Source organism: Oenanthe melanoleuca, chromosome Z, assembly GCF_029582105.1.
Source record: "Oenanthe melanoleuca isolate GR-GAL-2019-014 chromosome Z, OMel1.0, whole genome shotgun sequence".
NCBI classification, from domain to species: domain Eukaryota; kingdom Metazoa; phylum Chordata; class Aves; order Passeriformes; family Muscicapidae; genus Oenanthe; species Oenanthe melanoleuca.
Window position 1 is genome coordinate 929,146 of NC_079362.1, and position 26,816 is coordinate 955,961.

The window sequence follows — 26,816 nt, forward strand, 5'->3', positions numbered from 1 at the left end:
TTGTGTAGTAATATCTTGGTTCAACATTTTGTGACACAGTGTTTTGAAGGTATAGTTCTTTTTTAAGTTTATTTTGGTACCTTATTTTAATGACTAGCACTTTTGAAGAAGATACCTAGCAGAGATATGTGGCTTCAGATGGAAGAAGTGCATTGTTTACTGCACTTACTAAGTCATAGTACTATTTTTTCAATCTCATCAGCTAATTATGCAAAGTTTTTTCTTAACTTTTGTCTAGTAAATTTCCAACTACCCTGTCAATCATTTTATGCATATTAATCTGAAGGGATTGCAGTTTTCATGTCTTTAATAAATGAGTTCAAAACCTAGTGAAACTTTTAAAAAGATTTTTTTAAAGGCTGGAAATTATCTCCCAACTTTTAATGTGTATAGATACAATAGCTTTTTTTTGGTGACATACATTGGTTTTAGTGATGACATAATGATGGAAACTTTTCCAAACACCTATTTTCAAAATGCTGTCTCTATGGCATGAATTTCTTAGGTAAAGCAGTTGCTTTTTCACATTTGAAATGTCACCTTCACTTGGAAGGGATACATAAAGTCTCTTGGTCTTTTTTTAAAATACCTGCTAGGTAGCCTACTACTGGTAACAGATTGTTTCCACAGAAATGGTCAATATATTTGAAGCACTCTTCTTTTTAAAACAATCAACACCCTCAGAGCTCACCAAAAACTAATATTCCTGGTCAACAATGCTTCTTAGCATTTTAGCACTTAGCAGTTTTACCTCTTACGGTATAAATATATTTTTATGTTCATTTCCTGTCTTGTTGCAAAGTATTATAGATATTTCACTATTTAATGGACTTGTTTTCATAAAATTAAGATCATCATTGACTTCCTGCATTCTTCTAGCTCCAGATTCTTTGCTGTAATAGCTTGCCTATTGTTGATGGAGTGGATGAATTTATTTTGTACTTCAATCTCTTACTACCCCTACTAGACTCTGGTTTTTATTCCAGTCAAAGCAACCACTTAGTTATACTTGCATTCTTTTTTTCATAAAACTTTTTTTTTTCTTTTTTAATTAAAGAAGTAGTTTACTGTTGATAAAATGACTTTTCTAATCGTTTTCCTTTAGTGACTTAGGAAAAGTAACTTTTTGTGTACCTTGTTGTTGAAAGTCTCGAATCTGGGTCATGTTAGAAGCATCTGTACTTTCATCCAATCATAGGACAAACCTCCTGAAATGGGTAATTTGTTCTAATACTTGTTTCGTCAAATGTTCAGAAATGTTTTCTATGTGTTTTTCTGCAGTGTTTGCTGACAAAGAAATGTGCTTCAGTTTGTTACTGTGGTTTTCCATGCATTATTTTAGCTATTTTTAAGCAACAAAAAGTCAATTCTCTGATGGCATGTAGGTTTTTTTCTCCTTGATCTTAGGTAAGATAACCTCAGAGCAGGCTGCTAACCATATATTATTAAATTAAGGGACATTTTTTAAAGTACAAGATTGACTATTATTGCATTATTTGAAACATTGCTGGAAAAAATGAAGGATTATCTTTGTGTTCTGGATAGTTAGTTTTCAGATGTCTTGCTAATTTTAATTTTGATGGTTTCATGCTACCATAGGCTGATACCTCAATACATGATACAAATTTAGGGTACGAGTAATGGTTAACATTGGTAAGTAATATTTTGAATAGTCTTGATAACTGAATTTTTTTTTAATCCAACTTCTTGTCAGGTGTCATTAAATTGTCATTTTCTGTTGCCTTGGAGTGTGGCTTATGAAGAGCTTGTAATGTAGACGAGAAGAAGAAGCGCTGCCATTTTCTTTCCACAGGCACTCACAGTACCTTCAGTCCATTGCTTCCTTACAAGACTTTTTAAACTACTTGTCCATTTTATAAGGGTTAGTTTGATTAAAACTTAAGTAATGCTATCCATGAATCCACCTAATCAGGCAGAGACAAACTGTGTTCTGTCTCACTGCACACAGAAGGAATGATCTCAGCGCTGGGACCCGTCTGGGTTGTGGAGCACATGCTTCCCCCAGGGCCCCTCAGCTGCCTTGTGTGACACTGGGCCATCAGACATAGGGGCTGAGGGAGCTTGCAAGTGTCAAACCTTGTCTTAAATACTTGAATGTTTGTAGAGTTGAATTAGTGGCTTGGGGTTTCCTTTCCCCCTTCCTTTCCCCCTTCCTTTCCCCCTTCCTTTCCCCCTTCCTTTCCCCCTTCCTTTCCCCCTTCCTTTCCCCCTTCCTTTCCCCCTGGATTCCTTCCTTCCTATTTCATGGGTTGTTACTTTGTTTTGGGTTTGGGTGGGGTTTTCTGGTTTTGTTTGTTTGTTTTAAATAAAAACAAATCTAAATATCAGTTCCAATATGTTTTTTATATACTCCCACAAGTTGTCCTGTACACCTTGTCTTCACGTGACAATTTTGTCTCATCAGAGAAGTGTGGTGAGTCTGGGGGAGGGGGAAGCTGTTTTTCTTCCAAAGAACACCTTAGGGCAAATACTGTAGCTAAAAGGCTGGCTCCTTAGAGCATGATAAACCCTTTAGGTAAATCCAGGCATTGCCTGCATCAGTTTGAAGTATGGATTGTCTTTATCACTAGGAAGGCTTCCTTTAAGAGCTAGTTTCTCAGTTAGTCCCGAGGCAGGGTCACTGGCTCATGTGATAATGTGAAGCAACAACTAATTGTTCAGTTTTGTTTAGGTCAGCACTGCATGTGAAACAGAAATAAAAAGTACAGATAATGTCCCAGCAATGTTACGTGTTCAGAGGCAAAGTGCTAGAAATTGTTGGTCTCTGTGTTAAATTGATATGATACAGTAAAGGAAAAAGAAAACTGCTGCTGCATTGGGTTTTCAGTAGGACTTCATTTTCGGTGCACCATTTTTTCGTTACGGACATTACTTAAGAGACATGGCTAGAAAATGCCACAAATACATTTCACTTTTCCATTTGTTGTTAGAGGAAACTTCATTCTTTATTCTCCTCTTTACATAGCTGTTCTCCTCTTTTCCCAACTACATCTTTGCATATTTTGGTGGACTTCTTAATTTTTAGAAAAAGTTACACAGGTCTGTGCTTTTATTTCATTGCTGCTGCTTTCTTACAGTTGTTTTGTAAAAAACAAGAAAGGTGCTCCTTTATATCCAAAGGGGATCATTAGTTGGATACGATTTTTGTCTAAAACTGCTTTGCGTGAGATATGTGAAGAAACAAAAAAAAAACAGTTGATAATCAACTCTATTCTTTTCGTCTGCCTTATAGATACAGAGCTTTAGAGCTAATTAAGAACTAATTCTTAGGCTGAAAATTTTTATTCAATTTCTGTTTGAATAGATAGCTAGTCCTATTAGATAATAGAGCATTTTTTATTGTTGTTGTGTTGATACAAAAATGTTTTCTTGAAACTGCTGTGTTACACAAAATATTATCATTGGAAGTGCTAGACAAATATTTAAAATTTTTTTTAAGTATAGGAAAAGCAAAGGGACAGTATGCATCCAGAAGTGTGTAATATTTTGATCTCGGCATAAACATGCTCTCTTTTGGATCTTTGACTTATAAGATAGAAAGAAAAATATTCATTTTCTTTCTAATATTGAAAATACTTTACACACTGAAAACTGAGCCCTAAACCTGTAGTTCTTTCTATAGGTGTGTTTTTTGCTTTATGTGCCCCATCACTACTACTGCTGGTTCAAGTCCTTCATATTTCTCTAGAGGGAGAGAAAGTCCTTTGATGTATGGACTGATGCAGCTGTTGGGGATTTGTAGGTGATATACCTCATGCAGTTCTGCTTATTTGTGCTGTTTTAAAAATCTACAATTTGTCTTTATGCAGAGCTTATTTATTATTTGACTTTCTACCTCCTTTGCAAACAAGAGCTTTAGGTTTCTGAGTTACAGTGCTGTCTTTGTAGAGTTCCTGCCTCCAAGGTTCATGTTGAAACAATGTATGAAAGTACATGATAAAAGAAACATTGCTTTGATAACCCTCAGAGCCTGTCAATTACTTGTCCTGTGGCAAGTCAACAGGGAAAATTTTTGCTATTCAGTAGAAATGAAGGCCTGTTTGATATTCTTACCTATTTTTTTTATATGAACTGGAGCTCCGTGAAGATATCTGGGAGTATGTGGTGCACAGGCAGAACTTGTAATTCACACAAGTTTCATGCAACTGCATTAATTTGGATAATTATAGTAGAAATAAGCTCTTCCCAACATAGACTAGCCTTGTGTGTTTGAACTCCTGTAGTGCTTTTTATGAGTTAATTTCAAATGTTTTATGCATGCATGTATGTAAACTGACATAGATTACTGAGCTTTGATAAATGTTTCAGCAAGTTGTTGCTGTTACCCTATTACTTAGGGCTACTCAGTTTGTCTTTTCCTGTTTCCTTGTTCCAATTCGACACTGTGGAATAAGAAAGATTAGTATTATTGATGCTATAATCTTTGAATTTCATATGACTATTTTTTTTCTGTTCTTTGTACCATATGTTAATATCTGGTAGGGATACTACATTGTTTTTCATGCATGGCATCATTAGGGCAGGTCTAAATTAATTGTGGTAGATTTTATTATTTGTTTTTTCTTCCTGTAATTTCACTAATTTCTCTCCCCGTTCCTTTTACTTCTGTGTGCAGGTTTGTTTTGTGGTCTTGCATTCATTAGTAATGTGGCTGAGTTTTTTACTCATTGTCAGATGTTACTGTAAGTTGGGATGTCGTTGAGTTGTATTAGGCTGCTCTTCTCCAAATTAGGCTAATTTATTTTGAGAAACAGGGTTTATGGAATAGCTCTTCTTTTGCCAGTCCTTCTCATAAGCCTAATGGGAATTCATTACCGGACTCAACTTTGACAAGAGCTGGCAACATAAGGAGACTGTGTTTTTTCTTTGAATGCTGTATGATCTGCATCAATATCCACATGTTGTCATGTGGTATTTTTTAATAGAGACCTTAGATGATAGCTGATCTCTTAGTAAATAATACGATTTGGCATTAGCTGGGTTTGTTTTGCATCCAGCTCTACAACAAATTATCTACTACACTTTTATTTTCCCTTTTTTAGTCCCTTTGGTTTTGAACTTACAGCCAATTCCTGTGAAGAACATCAAACAACTTAAAACTTCCTATCAATTGTTTATCCCTGGGAATGTCCCAAGCGGCATTTGGTCTGGTGTTGGGTGATGTGGTTCAGGAGTTAGACTGGTAGTGCTGGGTTCACTGGATAATCTCGAGGGTCTCTTCCAGTCTTGATGATTCTGTGATTCTATGTAATCAGTGTAATTCTTGCTGACTTATCTAAGTAAATTAATTTTTTTTCATCTTTTCTGTTCTCTCCACAATTCTCTTCTGGTTTAGATGTTTCTTACAATATTAGTAAGTTGACCAAAATGTCTTATTCCAGTGTTAGTTTCCCCATGTTACCTTAGAAAACAGGCACTTTGTTTTGGTTGCCTTTGTCTCTGTATGCAGTTGGACCCATGGTTAGCACTGTATTAGTATGTGTGAACTATTTTATGGCTGTATGGAAAGCTAACTTCATTACCATCCATATGGCTTAGTGTTTTGCATAAATTTTTGATTTGGTAATCCAGTTATTGCTGTCTTCTTTGAGCAAGCCTTGTCCTGCATGAAGGTATTTGATTCCCCTCCTTCAAGGTTCTGTAGGATTTACATATTTTTAGTAACTTTTTATGACTGGAACTTTGGCTGGTATTTACTTGTGTCTCTCCGTGCTCTCTTCTGTATATTTTCATTTACAGTTAGTGCTGCCTTCTGTAAGTCCCCCTGACATGTACTTAATGACACTTTGCTTTGCTGAGAAATATGGTTGTTTTATAAAGGTGCGATTCACCTTTATTTAAGGTAAGGCAATATTTGTGTGCAAAAATTATTACAATGAAAATCTCTTAAGAAGACAATTGCAGAGTGCCGTTAATTTCTGGTGTTATTTATCCTCTGGTTATATATTGTAGTGTCATATTTTGCAATTTGCATTTTGGGCAAGTGAGGTTAGTGTTATAGCATGATGCCTAAAGCAAGACTTTGATGAAAGAAATTGGAAATTTCAGAGCAGGCTTGTTGTTTCTCAGTTTTCCTCTCAGCAAGTGTAAGGAGCCCAGCAGGAACAAATTTCTCCACATCTTGCCCTTCAGAGCAAGGAAACGTCACCATGTTCACTTTGCCCCTCTTTATTTCATGGTTCCTGGGTGCAGATGGCTGATGGAGTTGCACTCTCCAGGGATCTGTTAATGAGTATCTTCATTTCTTCTTTGCTGGCACAGTTTTGTTGGTGGCTAGAAAAGCAGAGGTGTGATTTTGCTTTGTTTTGCAGTTCTGAAATAGTTAAGTATATACAAGGGCAGATGATGAATCTTCTCTCTTCCCCCACCTCACCTCCAGCTGACTGTCAGCCAGATGAATTGTGCTGGCAGAGATCAGCTGGACTTTGATACAGTTTTGGCTTTAACATTTTCAGTTCTGGCTTCATGTTTACTCGGTTTTTTTTGTGTCAGTGTGTACATAATTTGAAATTATTTTGCTATGTGGTGTGTCTTTCTTATGATATCTTTGAAATATAATATTAATCTAGTGAGGAATTTACCAAAGTTTCAAACTCATCTGCTCCGTGCAGTTGTTCTAGAAAAAAAACGCTTTTTTGGTAAAGTTTTTGAATGGTTGTAAAATAAGTATCTTTAATTAATTTGTGTGCTAATTATGTGGTAATTATCTGGTGTAAAATGAATATATTGATGAAATAATTTAGACAGCTCATGTGTATGCCAAGGAAACTGCTTTAGCACGAGTCATACCACCTCTGACAAATTCAGAGTTGTCTGCATGGGAAAATGGTGTGCTACTAACAGAAGAGCACAGTCTGTGTAGCTTTTAGTTTTGTTTTAAGGACTACCACTGATTTATGAAGATTGAAAACAATATTGGATAGCCTTTTGTGAAGCAGACTAAACCGTTAGGCAATATGGCATTTAATGGAGCTAAGCAGGGATTTTTAAGGGAGTGAAGCTCAACAGTTTGTCTGGCTGCAAAGCATTTCTACTGCTTTTAATTTCCCTGTGTGACACTGCTGTATTAATTTGGATGGTTTGTTTTATCTTTCTTTTGGCTTCACACAGAGTATCTAATTACACTTTGAATTTTTATTCCCTGTTTATTTTTAGCTTTATTCAACACATTTAGTTGACTGCCTCCATTTGTATGCTAACCATTTGTCTGGTCTAACTTAACAGTTGAGTTATAGGTAAAGCTAAGGTGACTTTTTTTTCTTTTAATCCTGTTACTTTGGCAGTTTTGTAATATCTAGTAACTTGTCATTGCAGCCGATCAGATGACGATTCTGGGTCAGCATCAGCTTCTGGATCTGGTTCAAGCTCTGGAAGCAGCAGTGATGGAAGCAGCAGCCAGTCAGGCAGCAGTGACTCTGACTCTGGTTCAGAGTCAGGCTCTCAATCAGAATCAGAGTCTGACACATCCAGAGAGAAGAAACAAATTCAGTCTAAACCACCGAAAGTTGACGGATCTGAGGTAAACAAGATACATAAATGAATCCTTTGGTGGAGGTGGCAAGGAAATACTAAAAAAATTTTTTAAAGTTATTTTCAAGAGCAGTGAATGCTCATTCAAAAAATAAAAAGAGGTAATGAAGTGTTCCTAATTAGATTTTAACTTGATTAGTGAAGGCAGATACTTTGCTGCCTTAAACATTGGGCAAGTTTTAAACATTTGCCTTTCAAATTCTCACATTTTAAAGTATTTTGGTTTAAAAGCCTACCTAAATTTCATCACACAGAAGAATTCCCTAATTAACTAGAATTTATGGAAGAGAAAGATACGCATAATATTATTCCTGAATTCTGTTTTTACATTGTTTCTCTAATGCTTGGTTTCATTTTATCAATTAATAATTGTCTTAAAATTTCAAGCTTACATGCAGTTAACTTTCTTTATCAATAAGTTGGCTAAATGCAGGAAAAAGTGGTGCTGAGAAATCTCTTTAATCCAGTGAGCCAGAATTACCTGCACTCTTCCATGTTTATGGAATGGTGTACCATATTTATGAAGATAGTTGTAGATCAGTCACACCAAGAACTGAAGACTGTTAAGGATTCTGTTATTTTTTTCTCCATGTACTTAATTACTACTGTATGAACCAAAATCATAGCAGTTAAGCAATCTGAAAGAATTTATCTGTGTGAATTTAGAAATGTACTTTATAAAGTTTTGCTTTAACAATTACCTACACAACTATGGTTAGATGTGTTGCAGTAATTATCCTGGTGATTAGCATATAATATTCTGTTTTGTAGAAATCTTATGACTTTAAAAAGCTGTCTGATATTGTTAGTTAATGCAGTGTTTTGCAGTGAAATTTTTTAACAGATAAGGTTAGGATGCTACTTAGGAAGAAGAAATATGCTGTAAACTAGAGACTTTCAGTATGTTTGACTGATTCTTGCATCTCTATTCCTCAGTATTGGAAGTCTAGTCCAAGTATACTTGCTGTGCAAAGATCAGCAGTGCTCAAGAAGCAGCAACAACAACAAAAGGCAGCCTCATCAGACAGTGTTTCAGAAGAGGTGATGTAATTTTCGAAATGTACACATGCCTGTCTTATTGTCTTACACATTCCAATAAAATTAAATGGAGCAAATTTATATTCTGAGTGTGCATAGAAGGCTGGGGTTAGTGTATAAAATTAACATTCAAATAACTGATATTTTTATACAGAAGTAAAGATATCTCTGGTTACTTCTTTTCAAGTGAGTGGTCCTAAAATTACAGCAGTCTTGATTCTGTGCTGCTTTTAGGTAGCTATTCTGTGTTGTCTGGGACAAAATTTTCAAGCCACAGAGTACTGACTTAGATTGTATTTCTCGTTTCTTGAGTTTTGTAAAGAAAAATAAAAGTGCTAAAATATTTTTTCAATGTGTTTTTGTAAAAGATGTCTGCTATAGTTTTCAGAAATTCCATATGAAGTAGAGAACTAGTTTTTACAAGTCTTGTAATTATTTCTACAGGAGCATTCTTGTATTTTAAGAATGAGGCCTGTATTCTGGGTATTGCAAAACCTGAATCATAGGCTAATGAAATGTTGACTTTTTGTAGTAGAAACATCTTTTAAGAGCACTAATCACAACTATGAAATGTAAGTTATTTGTAAAAAAGTGGTTTTGTCCTGTATTGCAAAGACTTTGCCATGTAGTCACACTAATTTGGTTGGATTTCTGTTTTTGTCTGATTTAGCCACTCGTTTTTTAAACAGAAAACTTAATCATGTATCATTAAAATGTTAATTTATGGCTGTTAAGCACTCTTTTCCAGAAAGATACTTTTCAGGATAAAAGTTATCCTAATCTAAGTTTAAGACAATGATAGTGGCCTTAAGAAAATCTAACTTTAAGAGGGTTCTTGTTTTTTCTTCTATTGTCAAGAAAGAAGGGACATGCTGTTCTCAAAATTTTCTTAAACTGGTGTGTTAATGTGAACAAATATGGAAGGTGAAAAAGCTTTTGAGGGTAGGAGATTTCACTTGGATTTTTACGGATTTTAATTAATCAATTACGGATTTTAATTAATCAATTTTAATTAATCAATTATCTTGATTAATGTGGAGCAGCTTATACCATGACTCTTTTTATGTAGGCACAATGTTGATTTTTTAAGATGGGGCTTTTTTTAAGATGGAGCTTTTATGTAGTATTCTCCAGAGTGGTGTTGGCACAGTGTGTTCATAGATGGATAAATGAAAAAACAATAGCAGTATTCTAACAGCTAAATTGCAAGGCATGAAGAGGGTAAAATATGAATAATATGCCTCCAATTTGAAAGTGGTAACTGATGTATCTTTTAAAAATCTACTTGTTAGAAGTACTTAATTCTTTTTGTAAAAATGAATTGACTTTGTTTTATTTCTTTCCCATGCAGGACTCCTCAAGTAGTGAAGATTCAGCAGATGACTCATCTAGTGAAACCAAGAAGAAAAAACATAAAGAGTAAGATATTTTCCTAAGTAATAGCACGCATTTTTTATCATAAAGACAGATGCTTGTAACTAAGCTTGATTTCCTCACTCTTGAAATGCTTAAGTTCTCTTTTCAATTTGTCTTGATCTTTCATTTTCAATTTTGTAATTTTAAAATAAAACTCTCAAATGAACATTTCTATCACATTAGTTTCTCAGCAAAAGAGTCTGCAATATTGTTTGAAAACATTCATCAGTGCCTTTATTTCTAAAATGCTTTGTTACAGTTAACTTTTGAGTATGAGGCCGTACATAAAAATTTTTGTGAAGGTGGGAAACTACTTAAATAGGTTGTCTCAAAGCAAATTCAAGTTAAAAGATGGCTTTTCTTTTGGATTTTTGTGGAGTGGCTTTTTTTTTTTTTTTTCTTTTCCTTTCCTTGTTTAAAAGTTATTATAGTTTTGATATTAAATAACTTTATTAAATTGTTAATTAAGCTATTAAGATTGAATTTTCCTGTATAGGGTCAGAGTTTGAATCAAGATACTGTACATCATCTTTCCTGTCATGTAGTAAAAAATCTCAGTTAAGCAGAAACCAGAGAATCCTCAGTCACAAGTACTCATTATACTCATAGTAACTTGCCTGGCTGTGAAGTAGTGGTGTGAGAGTTAGTGGGAGCTTTTGGGAGCCAGTGCCGCTGACCAGTTGCTGCAGTTCAGGTTTTTCTGTGTTTTTCAAATCTACTTCTGTTATTTTTCAATTCTTGTGCTAAAGTAGCTGATTCTTCACGTGGGCCACTGTGACCATAGGCTTTAGACAGTATGGGGCTCTCCAGAATGCAATATAACAGGACTTTGTAATTTGAACATGTCTAACTTCTGATGAAAATGTATCTTTCCAGGTAGACTTGTTAAGTGCTTTGTTTTCTTAATGTCATGTTAACTCATTTCTTCGTGCTGAAATTTATATAGAAATCCAGATTTTTGTTATTTTAGGTTTTAAATCTACCACTGTAGAACAGAAAACTTAGTCCAAATCCCTTTGGTGCCATTGGGAATTTTCTTATTTATTCACTAGTATTCACAGAAGACAACTTTGTTTCATCAACTATATATATAAATAACTGTTACAAGATTTTTATTTCTGTGAATAGTCTTGAAATTACAGCAGATGCCTCATGGATAACTGTTCTAAGAAATGCAACACCATGAAATTACTGTTTTGTCTTTCATCCTATACAGTGAAGACTGGCAAATGTCAGGATCAGGGTCAGTATCAGGAACTGGTTCAGATTCTGAATCGGAGGAAGACAGGGAGAAAAGCAGCTGTGAAGAGAGTGAATCGGACTATGAGCCAAAAAACAAGGTCAAAAGCCGGAAGCCTCCAACCAGGTAAAAAGTTGGGCATTTGAATTCTCGGGTACTATTTCTTAAAAGCAATTGAGTATTTACTACTCCTATACATGCAAATTAAAACAGTAATACTTACTGAGAAAAAAAAGTACTTTTTAAGAAAGATATGTATAATATGATAATACATTAATGCTTTCTAGTGAATACTTTTTCTGCCTGCTTTAAGTGAAAGCAGAGTGGTTGAACATTCATTAAATACATGTATTCAGAAAACAATGCAGAAGATTTATTGTTGTGCTGTTGAACCATCACTGTTGTGTCATACATTATTGTCTTCAAGAATTAAGCCAAAAAGTGGGAAAAAGAGTGCAGGACCAAAAAAGAGGCAACTTGATTCATCAGAGGATGATGATGAGGAGGAGGATGATGATGATTATGATAAGAGGGGATCTCGTCGCCAGGCAACTGTCAACATTAGTTACAAAGAAGCTGAAGAAACCAAGACGGATTCTGATGATTTGCTAGAAGTTTGTGGAGAAGATGTTCCACAACCTGAAGAAGATGAATTTGAAACAATAGAGAAATTTATGGATAGTCGAGTTGGCCGTAAAGGAGGTATTTTTTTTTAAAGTATTTTTAAGATCCTTGTTAAAATTATGGTCCAGCTTCAGTGTGTATTCTCAGATATATGTTAAAGAACAGTAGTTTTAAAGTTACAAAGAAGTCATACTGTTTCATCTTTCATATTCATAAGAATGCTGCTATTCCCATCTAAGTATTGCAGAATAAAATACGGAAAAATTGCATACCTAGGTAGAAAATAAAGGTTGGGTGGCAGATAGCTCTGTATTGCATAATGCACACCATGTTAGTGTGACATTGTAAAGTTCAGCGGTACTTGATCAGTTCAAATTATGTACAATGCAGTAGACAAAGTAGACTACATGGGAGAGCTGACTAGGAGTCTGAACACTGGAAGACAGTGTTGGCATGGCTGAACCACTGAAATTATGATTTCAGTTACTGCAGTACAAATACAGAACAATGTGTGGGGTGGCTACTAAAAACGCATCTAGGATTGCAATGGTGTGAAGAATGGTGCTTTGTATTTGAGACTGCAAGTTAAAATCATAGACTGATAGAATGGTTTTGGTTGGAAGGGACCTTAAAGACTAGCTAATTCTAGCTCCTCTGCCATTTGCAGGTGTAGATTCCACTACAGCAGTTTGGTTGAAGTCCCATCCGACCTGGCCCTTTGAACACTTACTTCCAAGCATGGCAAATAACAGCTTCTCTGGGTGCAACTGGGCAACCAGTTATGGTGCCTCACCCCTCTCATAGCAAGGAATTCTCCCTAATACCTAATCTAAACGTACTGTCCTTCAGTTTCAAGTCATTACCCCTTGTCCTACTACTATGTGCTCTTGTATAAAGTCCCTCTTCACCCTTCTTACAGCCTTCTTTAAGTACTAGGAGGTGTGCTGTAAGATCTCCCCAGAGCCTTCTCATCTCCTGCTGTAACACCCCCAACACTCAGCCTGTTTTCATACCGTAAGTGTTCTAGCCCTCTTACCATCTTGGTGGCCTCCTCTGGATGTACTCCAGCAAGCCCACAGCCTTCTTATGGTGGGGGCCCCAGAGTCTGGGGTCTTTCTTTTTCCATTTTTAAAAAACGAGGTTTCTATTTCTTCTTTTGCAGTTAGTGTGAACTTCAAGTAACCAGTTCTCCCATCTTAGGACTCTTAATTAAAAAAACAAACACAAGGAAAAACCCCACCCAAATGCTGAACCCCTTGCACTTCAGGGACACGTTTCTCCTTTAGTTACCCCTAGTGTCTAAATTTATTGACATTCTCAGAGCTTGTACTCTTCTTTCTCTCCAGTTGTCTCTCCCATGCTATCCTGTACCCCAGTGTTACTGCTGTGGTCAAAGCCTTGGGAGCTAAGCTTCTTTCATTCTTCCTGCCCAGATGACATTGTTGCTTTTTGGCATTGCCTCTCTGTGACTTTATCTGCACCAGCAGCGCTGGTCTCATTTTCTTACCAGCACCACTGGTATTAGATCACTTTGTTAGAGCTGGATGCTAATAAAGCCAGAGTTATGGGTCTGATCCCCATACAGGCTTAAGAGTCAGACTCCATGATCCTTGTGGGTCCCTCACAGCTCAGAATGTTCTGTTATTCTGTAACCTGTCCTCATCAAAATGAGCCTGTTTCCTACTGCTAGTGTGCTGCAGTTACAATATAGTCTGTACTTAATCTGTACTTTATAATTTTTACCTCATGTAGTAACAGAGACAGGACAAGCAACAAACTTATTTAAGAATAAGGATATTTACAGTGTCCCTGTTAGTAGGTTTTTCATGTCTTGAGGCTGATCAGACATAACATCAGTTATCTTTTTTATGCTCAGAGATAAGAATAGTGTAACAGAAGATGACAAGCAGTGTTAGTGTGGAGCATTACCTAGTGGCTGCTTTAAAAACCTAGAATACAAATAAAAATCTCATGAGGAAAAATGCAGGTTAGGTGTAGAAGTTTTAGTTGCCTTTTTGATTCTCTTGACTACTTGTGCATGTGTTATTATATCTACATCATAATCTTTCAAATAATACTAATGACATGAGTGCAGTAGACACTAGTCAAGTATATGCTCCTCTGAAATTACCACCAATTATTTTTCTACATTTCTAACTGGGTAACTTAAGACAATGCACACTTACTCAAGGCATATGATGTGGTTTCTTTCTCAGCCACAGGTGCTGCAACTACAATATATGCAGTTGAGGCAGATGGTGACCCAAATGCTGGGTTTGAAAAATCAAAGGAGCCAGCAGAAATACAGTATCTTATTAAATGGAAAGGTTGGTCACACATCCATAACACTTGGGAAACTGAGGAAACACTGAAGCAACAAAATGTTAAAGGAATGAAGAAACTGGACAATTACAAGAAAAAGGATCAGGAGACAAAGCGATGGTGAATCTTTTTATGATACTTATTTTGGAACACTGTAGGTGTTCTGTTTCTGAGACCTGTTGCCTGGTTTTGAGAACATAACTTTGAGTGTCTGTGCAAAAACTTTGAAAGCCAAAGCCCGTTTAATATATCCAGTATCCTTTGAATCTGGGGGGTGTGTGTGTGTGTGTGTGGTATAAATGGAGTTTTAACATGATAGGTACTGTTTAAAAATGAATAAAAAATTGTAGATTTTAGTAAGTTTTCCATTATACTTAGATTGGAGTTCTTCAGGAATTGCTGCAAGGATCAGTGTTTTCTTGGTGCTTTAGCCATTTCAGGTTACTTTGAAGAATTCAGTTTTCTTTGCTGAAACCTGACGTTGAAGCTTGAGAATAAAAACATGAAGAAATGTATACATTTTAAAGTCACCTCTTTGTCCAGTTTTATTAGTATGTTTAATATAACCAGTGAATTGATTTTTAGCTGCTGAACATTAGATGGATTCTTACAGAGTGAGCCACCCTGACTACTATTCCATGAAAATAACCTGTAAAGAATAACCTGTATCTAGAGACACAGCTACTGCAGCTACCAGTTTTACTGGTCAAGCAGTTATTTTCAGCAATAAGTATTTTCAGTCATTCATTATACTTGGGCCAGATGCAGGCATTTTGTAGTAGGGACTTTTAAGTTGTTCCTTCAAAAAAGCTTTCCAGGCAAGATTCATGGGATGATTACATTCAGAGCTATAGAGTTGCTGAATTTTCTTAATTTTAGAACTGTATGGTGTAATAAGTGTCGTAAATTAATTCCCCCTTCAGGCTGAAAAATGCTTCCCCAGAAGATGTGGAATATTACAACTGCCAGCAGGAGCTTACAGATGATCTACATAAACAATACCAGATAGTGGAAAGAATAATTGGTATGTTACAAACTTGTGGGCAGAAATCGATGTCAGGGATTCTCTATATTATCAGTGCTCTTGTATTTGTAGTTAAGAAATGCAAAATATTGATACCACAAACTTTTTAATCCAAAACAAAACTTCAGGTAAAGAAAAGAGCTGTCCGGCTGTCTGTGTGCGTCTAGCTACTGCTGTATTATTACCTAAAATCAATGTTTTCCTACAGCACAAAAGTAAAATGCTGACCAGATTTCTGGTGCATTTTTGCAGCTCATTCAAATCAGAAATCAGCTGCTGGTTATCCAGACTACTACTGTAAGTGGCAGGGTCTGCCTTATTCTGAATGTAGCTGGGAAGATGGAGCTCTCATTGCCAAAAAGTTTCAGGCACGCATTGATGAGTACTTCAGCAGAAATCAATCCAAGACCACTCCCTTTAAAGACTGCAAGGTGAGTAGGTAATTCACAGTGGGTTTATAATCAGTTGTACTGGGTCTGACTGGGATAGGGTTAAGTTCCTTCATAGCAGCCTCTACAATGTGTGCTTTAGATTTGTGACCTAAACAGTTTTGGTAACACATATTGGATGTTGCTGAACAGCACTTGCACAAGTGCCTTCTGTGTCCTCTTGTGTTATCCTCTGCATAAGTAGGCTTGGAGGGAACATGCCAGTTACAGCTGAACCCCAGCTGACCAAAAAGGTGCTTGATGCCATATAATGTCTTACTCAACAATAAATTGAGGGGGCTGAGCAGGGGCTGCCTGTTGCCTAGAGAGTTCTTGGTCATCCGTTTGGTGGTGAATTGATGTGTGACTCACATTCTGTTACTTGTAGGTTTTTTTCCTATGTGGTTTTTTTTTTTTTTTGATTGGGTGGGTCTTTTTCTTCACCCAGTAGATTCCTTATTTTGACCTGTAGTTTTTTTCTCACTTCTAGCTTCTCATTTCTCTCTCTTGTCCCTCTAGAATAGGAAGTAAGCAGTTGGGTGGTAGCTTGGCTCCTGGCCAAGTTCAAGCTACCGCACCAGTTGCAATAATAAAAATGTGCTTTTTTTTTTTTTTTTTTTTAATCCACAGATCAAATGCATATTTTGAATTTTTTGAAGTTTTTTCAACATACCAATTATGATGGATAGTAGGATGTATGGACAATAGCACTACTGAGAGTAGGTTTTGTAGATGCCAGTGCACTGTATTTTTACTAGCATTCAGAAATGCTAGTATTCAGAAATTTAGTGTTGTAGTTTCTTTTAAAAGAAAAATTGCAGTGAGTTAATGTCACTCATGTTGTGATGTTTAGGTTAGCAATCAAACTTGCTTCAGCTTCCAAATGACTTGCTGTTCTTATATGGCCTTGCTTACATTGATGGATAAAATCTAGAGTTGATGACCTAAATACCTCCTGTTACTTTTCTATGGGAAGATCTCTTGGTAATTTCTATCAGATACAGTTTAATCTGATGATGATCATCTGACTGATGATCAATTTGCTTTTCACAGGTTCTAAAACAAAGGCCACGGTTTGTTGCACTAAAGAAGCAACCATCTTACATTGGAGGACAAGAAAGTTTAGAGTTAAGAGATTATCAGTTAAATGGGTTGAATTGGCTTGCTCACTCATGGTGCAAGTAAGTAGTCTCAAAACTCTCAAATTTGTTTGTTTGTAAATTACAAGCATTTGCAAAGTATTGAATTTTTTTTCTGCTGGGTGTTTTATTTTTTTAAGTTGGAGACTTTCATACTGTAAGCTCACAGTAGAGGTCTGAAGAGAATGGTTTTGCTCTAGTAGTATCTCGTACTACGAATATTAGCCATCTATGGTCTTTATCAACAAAAAAACAGCTAAGATGGGTCATTACTTTGCTTTTCGTTTCAATGGAGTAAGTCATATTTTTAAAACAACCAACAAACCTGAAACAGTAAAATGAGAAAACCCAAACATTTCCAGAATGTCAGCATTAGTGTTAAATTTTTAAAATTAGACTCAGAAGGACTACTTGCAACCTTTTTGCTGATTTAAGGGGGTAGGAGGGATTGGAAATCTTTTTATGGAAAAACAATGTAAATAAATTTCTTCAAAATGTATAGTAGTAAAATCTTGAAAACTTTTATGAGTGGGTTTTATGCTCAAAATATAATAATTTCTTTTTATCCACACCTTCCCCATCTCCATACCTCCCCTTTGTTTTGTTTTTTTTTTTTTTTTAGAGGGAATAGCTGTATTCTCGCAGATGAAATGGGTCTGGGTAAAACAATACAAACTATTTCTTTTCTAAATTATCTGTTTCACGAGCACCAACTGTATGGGCCTTTCTTGTTGGTTGTGCCGCTTTCTACCTTGACATCTTGGCAAAGAGAAATTCAAACCTGGGCTCCTCAGATGAATGCTGTAGTTTACTTAGGAGACATAACTAGTAGAAATATGGTGAGTATTTCTCCTTGTCTTGGAAAGTCTTGTACATAAACAAGACATACTTCATATTATTGTCATCTGCTTATATTAAATATTTTGGTTGGGACTGAGCAAATATTTGCTGAAGCTTGGATTTTGATCTTGTGTAGATGTATGTGAGAAATTTCCTTTCTGCATAGTAGTGAACAGAGATAAAAATGTGGTCTTGCATTTGAAAATTAGCTATCCTCTGCCAAGTGATTATTTAGGTGGATATAGTAAAACTATGTAAGAAAGTCAGTCACGATCTTATTTTATTTCCTGAAAGGTTTTTGGTTTGTTAATATTAGTAATCTTACCCATTAGAGTGAAAAGTTCTTGTATGTTATATATGTTTATATGTATATAGTATGCATATATATTTGTATATATTTATGTATAAAATGTGTAGATATTAATATGACTATGTATGCATTTTTATATAAATGTTATATATATATATGTGTGTGTGTGTTGTCCATTTCATTATCTTATTATTTTGTGATATTAAATATCTACGTGTTGCAGTATTTAAATTGATTCCAGTCAGCAGGACCTTTTTCCTGCAGCTTATAGTTTACTTGTTTCTTTTTGTAGATAAGAACTCATGAATGGATGCATCCACAGACCAAGCGATTGAAATTTAACATACTCTTAACAACATATGAAATTTTGCTAAAGGATAAGGTAATTGTCCCTCTGTTGGGAGACAAAAATAATTTCCGTAATATAGAATTACCTTTAGACTTGCATGTATTTGATTTATGGCTGAACACATTTATGCAGAGTCTGAAAGTTTTTGCTTTTGAAAGTACGACAGTGTGTAGTTTATGATTTTGGTTTCTGTTTCCTGGGGGGGATTTTCTTATTTTAAGCACTTCTGGATTTTATGTATGTGTGGTGAGGCTTTCAGCCTTTTCCCATTGTTTGAGGTGGGTAACACTTAGTTTTTTTCAGTTTGCTTGAGAGTATCATTACTGTAATTATCTCCTCTCATATTTGCAGACCACCATCAAGGAACTGAAAGAGAACCCAGCCCTTAGTACCAAATATGATACAAAGCTAGGAAGTCCCATATAGTTTTTCTGTGATGTTGCATACAGTAGTATGTGTACATGTATTAATACTGTCTCAGTAGTGATAGCACACAGACATATAGTTAATGCTTCTAACAGTATGTGGAAATTGATACAGGTACTCAAGAAGCACTTGACTTTGTTTACTTCATTTGTTTGTATGGGAAGAAGTCAAAAATAGTTTAGTTTTTTTCCTACCATGTAAAAAAAGGTGGGTCAGACTTCTGCGCGTTTTTTAAAATAATAAACTTAATTTATGCTTTCTAAGGATGACTACACAGCTTTTCATTGAACCTGGCAAATGTAAAAACCATAATTAGTACTAAAAACAAATAGCTGTTTATTTTATTAAAATAACCAAGAAGTGATTTCCTTTATCATTATTGGGTGTATTACTTCTTTTACAAGAAGTAATTGGAAGTTATTTGGATTATATAATGTGGGAAATCATGAAATGTGTTAATTTGAGTAATATTTTCCCCCTTCTCCATTTCTTTTCCAAGTCATTCCTTGGTGGTCTCAATTGGGCGTTCATAGGAGTTGACGAAGCTCATCGTTTGAAAAATGACGACTCTCTTCTGTACAAAACATTAATAGACTTTAAGTCTAACCATCGTCTTCTTATTACTGGAACCCCTCTGCAAAACTCTCTCAAAGAGCTTTGGTCTTTACTGCACTTCATCATGCCAGAAAAGTAAGAAAGAGTTTTTTGTCAAGTCTCTTACAGCATAGTAGCATAGTGATGTGAGAATCAGTAGAAGTAGGGAATTGTATTGAAAGACAGCTTAAATATCCTACATAAAGTACATGTGTATATCTTTTCATGCTGCTTTAGGTAAGTAATGCTGGTAGCAAATGTCACCTTCTCCTATTATAGCAGTGTGCAAAAGTGCTGGATTGATGTATGGGGTAGAACCTTGAAAAAAAGCTTTGTCTTAGCCTGGGAGAAAAATCATGTAGATCTGCTATGAGGGAAGAAGAATGAAATGTTTCTTGTGTTAGTACTATTAATAAAAACAAATTTGTGTCAGGAAGCCAAATATCCTGTAATTCAGTCAGATAGGTGGTTTTCCCATATGTTTTGCATATGGTAAGCTTATTAAATTGACCTGATTTTGTACTGGCTTGTTTAAACCTAAGTGAGCTAGAGCTCATGTGTGAAAGGACATGTTCCTGTCTGACATCTTGTAAATCCCAAACACCATAGCTCTGTTCATTTCGAGCAATGGACTATACTGACTTCCTCAGAACATTACAAGCAAAGCCAGTGAGGTTGGGAAGCCATTATTCATTTGTTTGATCATAAACTCCATCCTTCAAGTTATCAGATAATAGCTACACATCAGCTAGACCATACAAGCTGCGAGGCACATTTAAAGTATATTTTTGTTCTCTTGCACACCCTCTAGACAAGGCAAGAGATGGCTGTCTAGGCTTTTTATGCCATCTTGATAAAATATAATAATGGAATTTTCTTCAACAATCTAGACAAGTCCTTGCAGAAAAAGAAAAACTTTGCATTTCCCTTGTGGAATCAGAGGTTTTCATTCTGTAGACATTTTTGGAAAATTCCATTCTTCTATTTACAGGCACAATATCTGGGATTTCTTGGGAGATGAGAATTCAGAAATTGGATAAAACAGAAGGGAGTGGGGAAGAATTCTGAATGTATGTGTGTTTTTGTGTTATATGTATACATATTCTGTGTCTGTGTTACCTTTCTTCCTGAACTTTTCTTCATCAGGGTGTTCACAGTATGTAGCTATTTTGTGCTTATCCTTTTATTATGTTGAAGGTTCTCCTCATGGGAAGATTTTGAAGAGGAGCATGGCAAAGGGAGAGAGTATGGTTATGCAAGTCTTCACAAAGAACTTGAACCATTTCTGCTGAGAAGAGTTAAAAAAGATGTAGAAAAGTCTTTACCTGCTAAAGTTGAGCAAATTCTGAGGATGGAAATGAGCGCGTTGCAGAAGCAATACTACAAGTATGTACCAGCTCTTTGTATATTCTGCTGTTTAAGTGAGATGTCTTATGTACAATTTACTGAATTACAGTGTTTTTATACTGTATAGACATTGAGGCTTCTATAGGGTTTCACAGCAATAAATTCTGTGAAGCAAGGGCTGAGGAATTACATTGCTCTTATGTCTATTCATATAGTTTCTTTTGTTTGGCATATTGGTATATACTCTTTTGGGAGATGCTTTTTTTCTTTAGCTTGTTCATATTTTGACAGCTTACATCTGTTTTACTTCCACATATTGTTAGAAATTACTAATATTGTGTGTCTTATTTCATAGATGGATTTTAACCAGGAATTATAAAGCCCTTAGCAAAGGTTCAAAAGGCAGTACCTCAGGCTTTTTGAACATCATGATGGAACTCAAGAAGTGTTGCAACCATTGCTACCTCATTAAACCACCAGATGATAATGAATTCTATAATAAACAGGAGGCCTTACAGGTAATGTCACTTTTTAATTAAAAAAAAAATAAAAATGAAAAGAGGTTTTACGACTGTAGTTTTCACAGAATTCTATGGTGCCTTGGCCGTTCATTTGTTCTTCTTGAGGTGTATTAAGGAAAAACAGATTTTCCACAAAATGTGCATCTTGGGTTTTTACAGTGAAGTACTTCTTGATTCTTAATTGGAACTGAATAATTGACAGAGAATTGAGTAAATAAATATGCCCAGTTTTAATTACATGTTATTGTATGGGTGTTTTAAACTGTAATATTCTTCAGGAATGTCAGAATTTGCCCTTTGTTTTTCTGCCCACAGTAATAGAAACAAAATTAAACCTCAGAAGAATGTTCAGCATACCCCAGTGTGTATTAGTGTTGAGATTAATTTATTTTGCAATGTATGTTTCTTGGTTTCTGTAGCATTTAATTCGTAGCAGTGGGAAACTAATCCTTCTTGACAAGCTACTGATTCGTCTGCGAGAACGTGGCAACAGAGTCCTGATTTTCTCACAGATGGTAAGGATGCTGGACATCCTGGCAGAATATCTGAAATATCGTCAATTCCCATTTCAGGTAAGAAACTTGCTGGTAGGAGCAGCTAAGAGGCTTTGATCTTGAATTTAAAAAAAATCTTTTTCTTTGCTGTGAGGGAGTCAAAGCACTGGAACAGATTGTCCAGAGGTTATGAAATTTCTGTCTCTTGTTGAGGTCCAAAAGCTACTTGGACGTGACCTTGGGCAGCATGCTTTAGCTGTCCTTGCCTGAGTAGGGGATTTAGACAAGATGACCCTCAGCAGTCCCTTTCAGCTTTGTTTGTGATTCTGTGACCTTTACCACTGTGATTAAAAAAGCATGGAAGAAAATGTCTTCTTTTTCTAGAAAGAGACTGGCTCTTTGATGGATGTTATTTTGAAGTGAAACAGATGATTAAAAATTATGTGAGCTGTTTGTTTACTTTTTTCCCTTCACATAACAATTGAAGTTGCTTTGATATTCAACACAGTATAAAAATTACTTTTTAACTGTAGTTCTCAATCTCTCTAGAGACTTGATGGATCAATAAAAGGGGAATTGAGGAAACAAGCACTGGATCATTTTAATGCAGAAGGATCAGAGGTATAGTGTTTTTTTTTCCTGAGGAACATGTTTTATTTTTTCAATGTCTTTACAAAAAGATACAGCACAAAAAAGGAGGGCTGAAAAAAGTGAGGAGTATATCAATAAGGCTGGAAAGTCATTGCTGCTGCCTAGAGTATAAGGTTTATATAATATAATTTCTTTTCAGAAGAGGTTAAGTAGAAACCATAAATTAGGAAAATGGTAGCTGATTGCTGTATAAATGCTGCAGAATATTAACCCCAGCTTTGTTCCTGTATAAAGTTTAATGTTTACAAGAATGCTGAACTGCAGCAGTTAATACCCAAAAAGCCTTTGGCAATAAAAGGAAAAAATTAACATATTCTTGCACAAACAATCATTTTACTTGTTTCAAATATGATTCCTGTTATCTACATTTGTTGCCCTGTTACATGCCATGGAAGAAATAGTAAAATAAGGATTTCTAGTTCTAATCACTAATTCTTTATGAGCAGCCTGTGGGTATGTAGGCATCTGTTACAATTCTTTAGATTCTGAACTGGAATATTTGTACCTTATTTAGCACTCCTGTTATGCAAGTAATTTCATACCTTGGGATTGGTTTAAATATTTTGTCCTGCACTGTCAGATATGGGGGCAGGGGAGGTTGATTTTGGAGTTCACTTTGTTTGGTTTCATTGGTATTTGAAGATAGCCTTTGTTAGTTGCTACTGAGCTTGCTTCTGCTTTGTGGAGGGAGAAGGACCAAACTGCATGTTTAATAAAAAAGCAAACTCTCTTTTAAATTTCTCTCATAGGCATTGTTGACATTTTCTGTAATCTTAGCAGTTACACTGTGCATGTTTTAAAATGAAAAATAATTTAAACCATGCATTTCTAAAATTGAGGCAAACTCTGCATTTGTGCAGCAAGAAAAACAATGCTCTCAGGGTTTTTTTTTTAATTTCCTAAAATTTAATAATATTTTGGAGGGGATTTTTTAGAATTTTTGTATTACTAAAGTAAAGGCTACGTGGAAATCTTTAACACAATTTTCAGGACTCTCCTTATTGTAATAAGTTACTGTTTCTGGTAACTGTACTGAAAATTTGGCTTGTTTGGGGTTTTTTAACTTCTTTATTTTAGCTTTGATTTCAAATGTCAGTTTTTTGCGCGTGTCAATATCCTTCTACAGTCTTTCATAGTTATAAAAGACTGATTCAATAATTTAGTATTGCCTACAGGGTGTTTTCTCCTTGCTGCTTACCCGTTTTCATATTGTTTATGAATATGATGAACAGCATTAAACTTGGCAGAAGATTTTTGCCTCTCTCTTCATCAGTTATATGTAGGCTCAAGTGCTTTCCCTGCTCTATTAGTCTTCCCAGGCTTGGGGCAGGGAGGGTGGGAGAGGGTTTTTCTAACATTAAAGGCTTTGACAGTAAGATTTGGTATTTTTTGGCTAGTCTGGTTTTGTTAGGATGTCTTGCTCAGTGATCCTCTTGTAGGATACTGCTTCCTTTAAACTGTTGAGAAGTAAGTAGTGTGAAGAAAGAAATTGGTAGTCAGTGTTTGCTTTATATTTAAAGAAGCTTTAAGCATAGAGCAATTACAGATTCAGTAGTATATGATTTTATAGTCCACACCACACACTGCATAAAGTATATTGCTTCCTTTAGGAATATTACAAGAGTTGTATATAAAACAATTTCCTACTTTATGATTTCAGGACTTCTGCTTTTTACTGTCTACCAGAGCTGGAGGATTAGGTATCAACTTGGCATCTGCTGATACTGTGGTTATATTTGATTCTGACTGGAATCCACAGAATGATCTTCAAGCACAGGCTAGAGCACATAGAATTGGACAGAAGAAACAGGTAAACACACTCAGTTTAAGCTCCAGACCTAAAGGACAGTTATGTACATCAGCTGTCCACTCTCTGCCTGCACCATTCAGTCCTCATGTATTTTTGAGAATAACTAATACTTTGTGTATATGTCCAGAAACATTAGTAATGCTCATTTCTTTTTTCCTAAGTTGTCATACAGGAGGAAATAATATGGCAGCTGTGGTATTTGGGTGGGAGAGGGAGAAGAGTTGTGGACTTGCCTGTCTTACATTCATCGGTATAATGTCATTCTAAAAATAACTGTTGCATCAGGTATATCCCTGATGCTTAAGTATGCTAGTTCTCAACGGGTTTGTTTCTTTTGTACAGAAGGCATACAGTCTGGCCATGCCTGTGCCAAGTCATTAAAGTTTATAAAGAAAGGTCTAGGACTATTTATTTGGGTTTTTAAAAACATTTCTGTAAAGACTGGTAATGTGATTAAACTAGTATTTAATATTTGAAACCCATGAAAAAAATTAAGAAGTTATGTAATGAAGACTGAGTTTCTACTTTTAAACTTTTAATTTTTAAATACACATAGGTTAATATTTATCGACTAGTCACAAAAGGATCAGTAGAAGAAGATATTCTTGAACGAGCCAAGAAAAAGATGGTGTTAGATCATTTAGTAATTCAGAGAATGGACACTACAGGGAAAACTGTGTTACATACAGGCTCTACTCCTTCAAGGTACCTTTGTGTTTGTTTCTATACCAACTTACCCTAAAGAATATTTCACTTGTAAATAAAAGGCAAAACATAAGATACAAAATCTTTGTAAATTTTTATTTGTGTATTAAATACGTATGTCAAATATATGAAAAGTTTATATTTAAGAGTAAAAAGAAAGCTTAATTGTTTCATGATGATAGAGAACTTTTCCAAGTTAATAAGTTAAAATGTTTTTCCTGAAACACCATTTATTTCAGCTCAACACCCTTTAATAAGGAGGAGTTGTCTGCAATTTTGAAGTTTGGTGCTGAGGAACTTTTTAAAGAACCGGAAGGGGAAGAACAGGAGCCTCAAGTAAGTAATGTTTCTGGACTCGGTAGATAAAACAGCCAAAAATATGTATGTATTATTTAATTGTAAAGAGAAACTTTTTTTTTTTATCCTTAGGAAATGGATATAGATGAAATACTGAAGAGGGCTGAAACTCGGGAAAATGAGCCAGGTCCATTAACTGTAGGGGATGAGTTGCTTTCGCAGTTCAAGGTATGGCTCCGTTCCCTCCTTCCTGCCATAATTATACTTCCCCTTTTAAACAGTACTGTGTCTCTTCTATGTATCTGTCTCTTCATTCTTCTGAGATACATGCCTCAGTAAGTCAACTCTATATCACTTCCTAGTAAAAATGTTTTTCTGCCTATACAAGATATCTTACCATCAGTATAAACAAATAAAAATATATCATGTATTTTCATAATAAAAAGAGATGTATTTATGGATGTGTTAATCATTAGAATTTTAATTCTGTGTTTTATTTACTGTCTTTGTTATTAAGCAGCTATAGTATCATTAAATGCAATATATTCTTTGTGTTTCTTAGCTGATCATTTCTCCAAGTTGCTTTTAGCCCCAAAGTAAACTTGGAATGCCAGGTATTTTTAAGTGTTATCAGTTAAACATATTATGTGTGCCCAAAAAAAAGGCAGAGCATGATAAATTTGTTTAGTTAAGGAGATTATTAAATAGCTGTCCTGCTAATCACTCATTCACAACATATTTTGATATCTGCATGGTATTAATGTTTGGTTAGTTTTATATTACTATAGTTTCACATTAAATCAGATATTTAAATGTTGTTAGCCTATTTTGAAGGAAGTTAAACAACAATCATACAGCTGTGAGAGAGGCATGAGTCTAATTTTTTCTTGTCTTAGCCCAGACTGAAAGGAGTCTGTCTTTCCTAAACTAATAAAAGTACTTTCAGGAGAGACTGTTTCATGAAACATTTTGTATTTATAAATTTTATATATATCTTATATACAGTATAACAATAGCATATATATAAATAGGTTAAATATGCAAATATTATACGTATAAATGCATAAAATATGGCATTTGTTAACTTTGTTTTCTTAAAACAGTAGTTTATTAGTCTTTCAAAAATTGTGCCATGTATTGACTTGATGAAAATATATATGTTTTGATATACAAGGTGGCCAACTTCTCCAATATGGATGAAGATGATATTGAGTTGGAACCAGAAAGAAATTCAAGAAATTGGGAAGAAATCATTCCAGAGGTCCAGAGGCGAAGAATAGAAGAGGAGGAAAGACAAAAAGAACTTGAAGAAATATACATGCTTCCAAGGATGAGAAACTGTGCAAAACAGGTGTTTCTTGGTTCTGACTGAACTGTAGTTTTGTGTTGCTTTTGGTGTAGTTTGTTGCCTTTGGGGTTTGGTTTTTTTTTTCCTTTTCTGAACACATTTTTTAAATAGAGCAGGTAAAACTTGGTTATATTTGTTACTTACATGGCTTGCTTGTTCTGGAATTCCAGGTTAGCTTCAATGGCAGTGAAGGGAGGCGCAGTAGGAGTAGAAGATACTCTGGATCTGATAGTGACTCCATCTCAGAAAGAAAAAGGCCAAAAAAACGTGGAAGACCACGAACTATTCCTCGAGAAAATATTAAAGGATTTAGTGATGCAGAGATAAGGCGGTAAGATACAC

At 35.3% G+C, this 26,816-nt stretch overlaps 1 protein-coding gene across 2 annotated transcripts in view; it reads left to right on the forward strand.

Annotated features, from left to right (window-relative positions):
* CHD1 (chromodomain helicase DNA binding protein 1) overlaps positions 1-26,816 on the forward strand; it is a 54,773-nt gene that overhangs the window by 11,631 nt on the left and 16,326 nt on the right. For both annotated transcript variants that reach the window (XM_056512996.1, XM_056512995.1), the window contains exons 3-24: positions 7,336-7,540; positions 8,488-8,592; positions 9,941-10,008; positions 11,222-11,371; positions 11,673-11,947; positions 14,086-14,311; positions 15,115-15,215; positions 15,468-15,646; positions 16,697-16,824; positions 17,405-17,621; positions 18,225-18,314; positions 19,207-19,397; positions 20,499-20,687; positions 21,004-21,166; positions 21,589-21,741; positions 22,213-22,284; positions 23,975-24,124; positions 24,681-24,829; positions 25,069-25,165; positions 25,259-25,354; positions 26,301-26,477; positions 26,645-26,805. In XM_056512996.1, the coding sequence (XP_056368971.1) occupies positions 7,336-7,540; positions 8,488-8,592; positions 9,941-10,008; positions 11,222-11,371; positions 11,673-11,947; positions 14,086-14,311; positions 15,115-15,215; positions 15,468-15,646; positions 16,697-16,824; positions 17,405-17,621; positions 18,225-18,314; positions 19,207-19,397; positions 20,499-20,687; positions 21,004-21,166; positions 21,589-21,741; positions 22,213-22,284; positions 23,975-24,124; positions 24,681-24,829; positions 25,069-25,165; positions 25,259-25,354; positions 26,301-26,477; positions 26,645-26,805 (3,342 nt within the window). The remainder of the gene's footprint in view (positions 1-7,335; positions 7,541-8,487; positions 8,593-9,940; positions 10,009-11,221; positions 11,372-11,672; positions 11,948-14,085; positions 14,312-15,114; positions 15,216-15,467; positions 15,647-16,696; positions 16,825-17,404; positions 17,622-18,224; positions 18,315-19,206; positions 19,398-20,498; positions 20,688-21,003; positions 21,167-21,588; positions 21,742-22,212; positions 22,285-23,974; positions 24,125-24,680; positions 24,830-25,068; positions 25,166-25,258; positions 25,355-26,300; positions 26,478-26,644; positions 26,806-26,816) is intronic.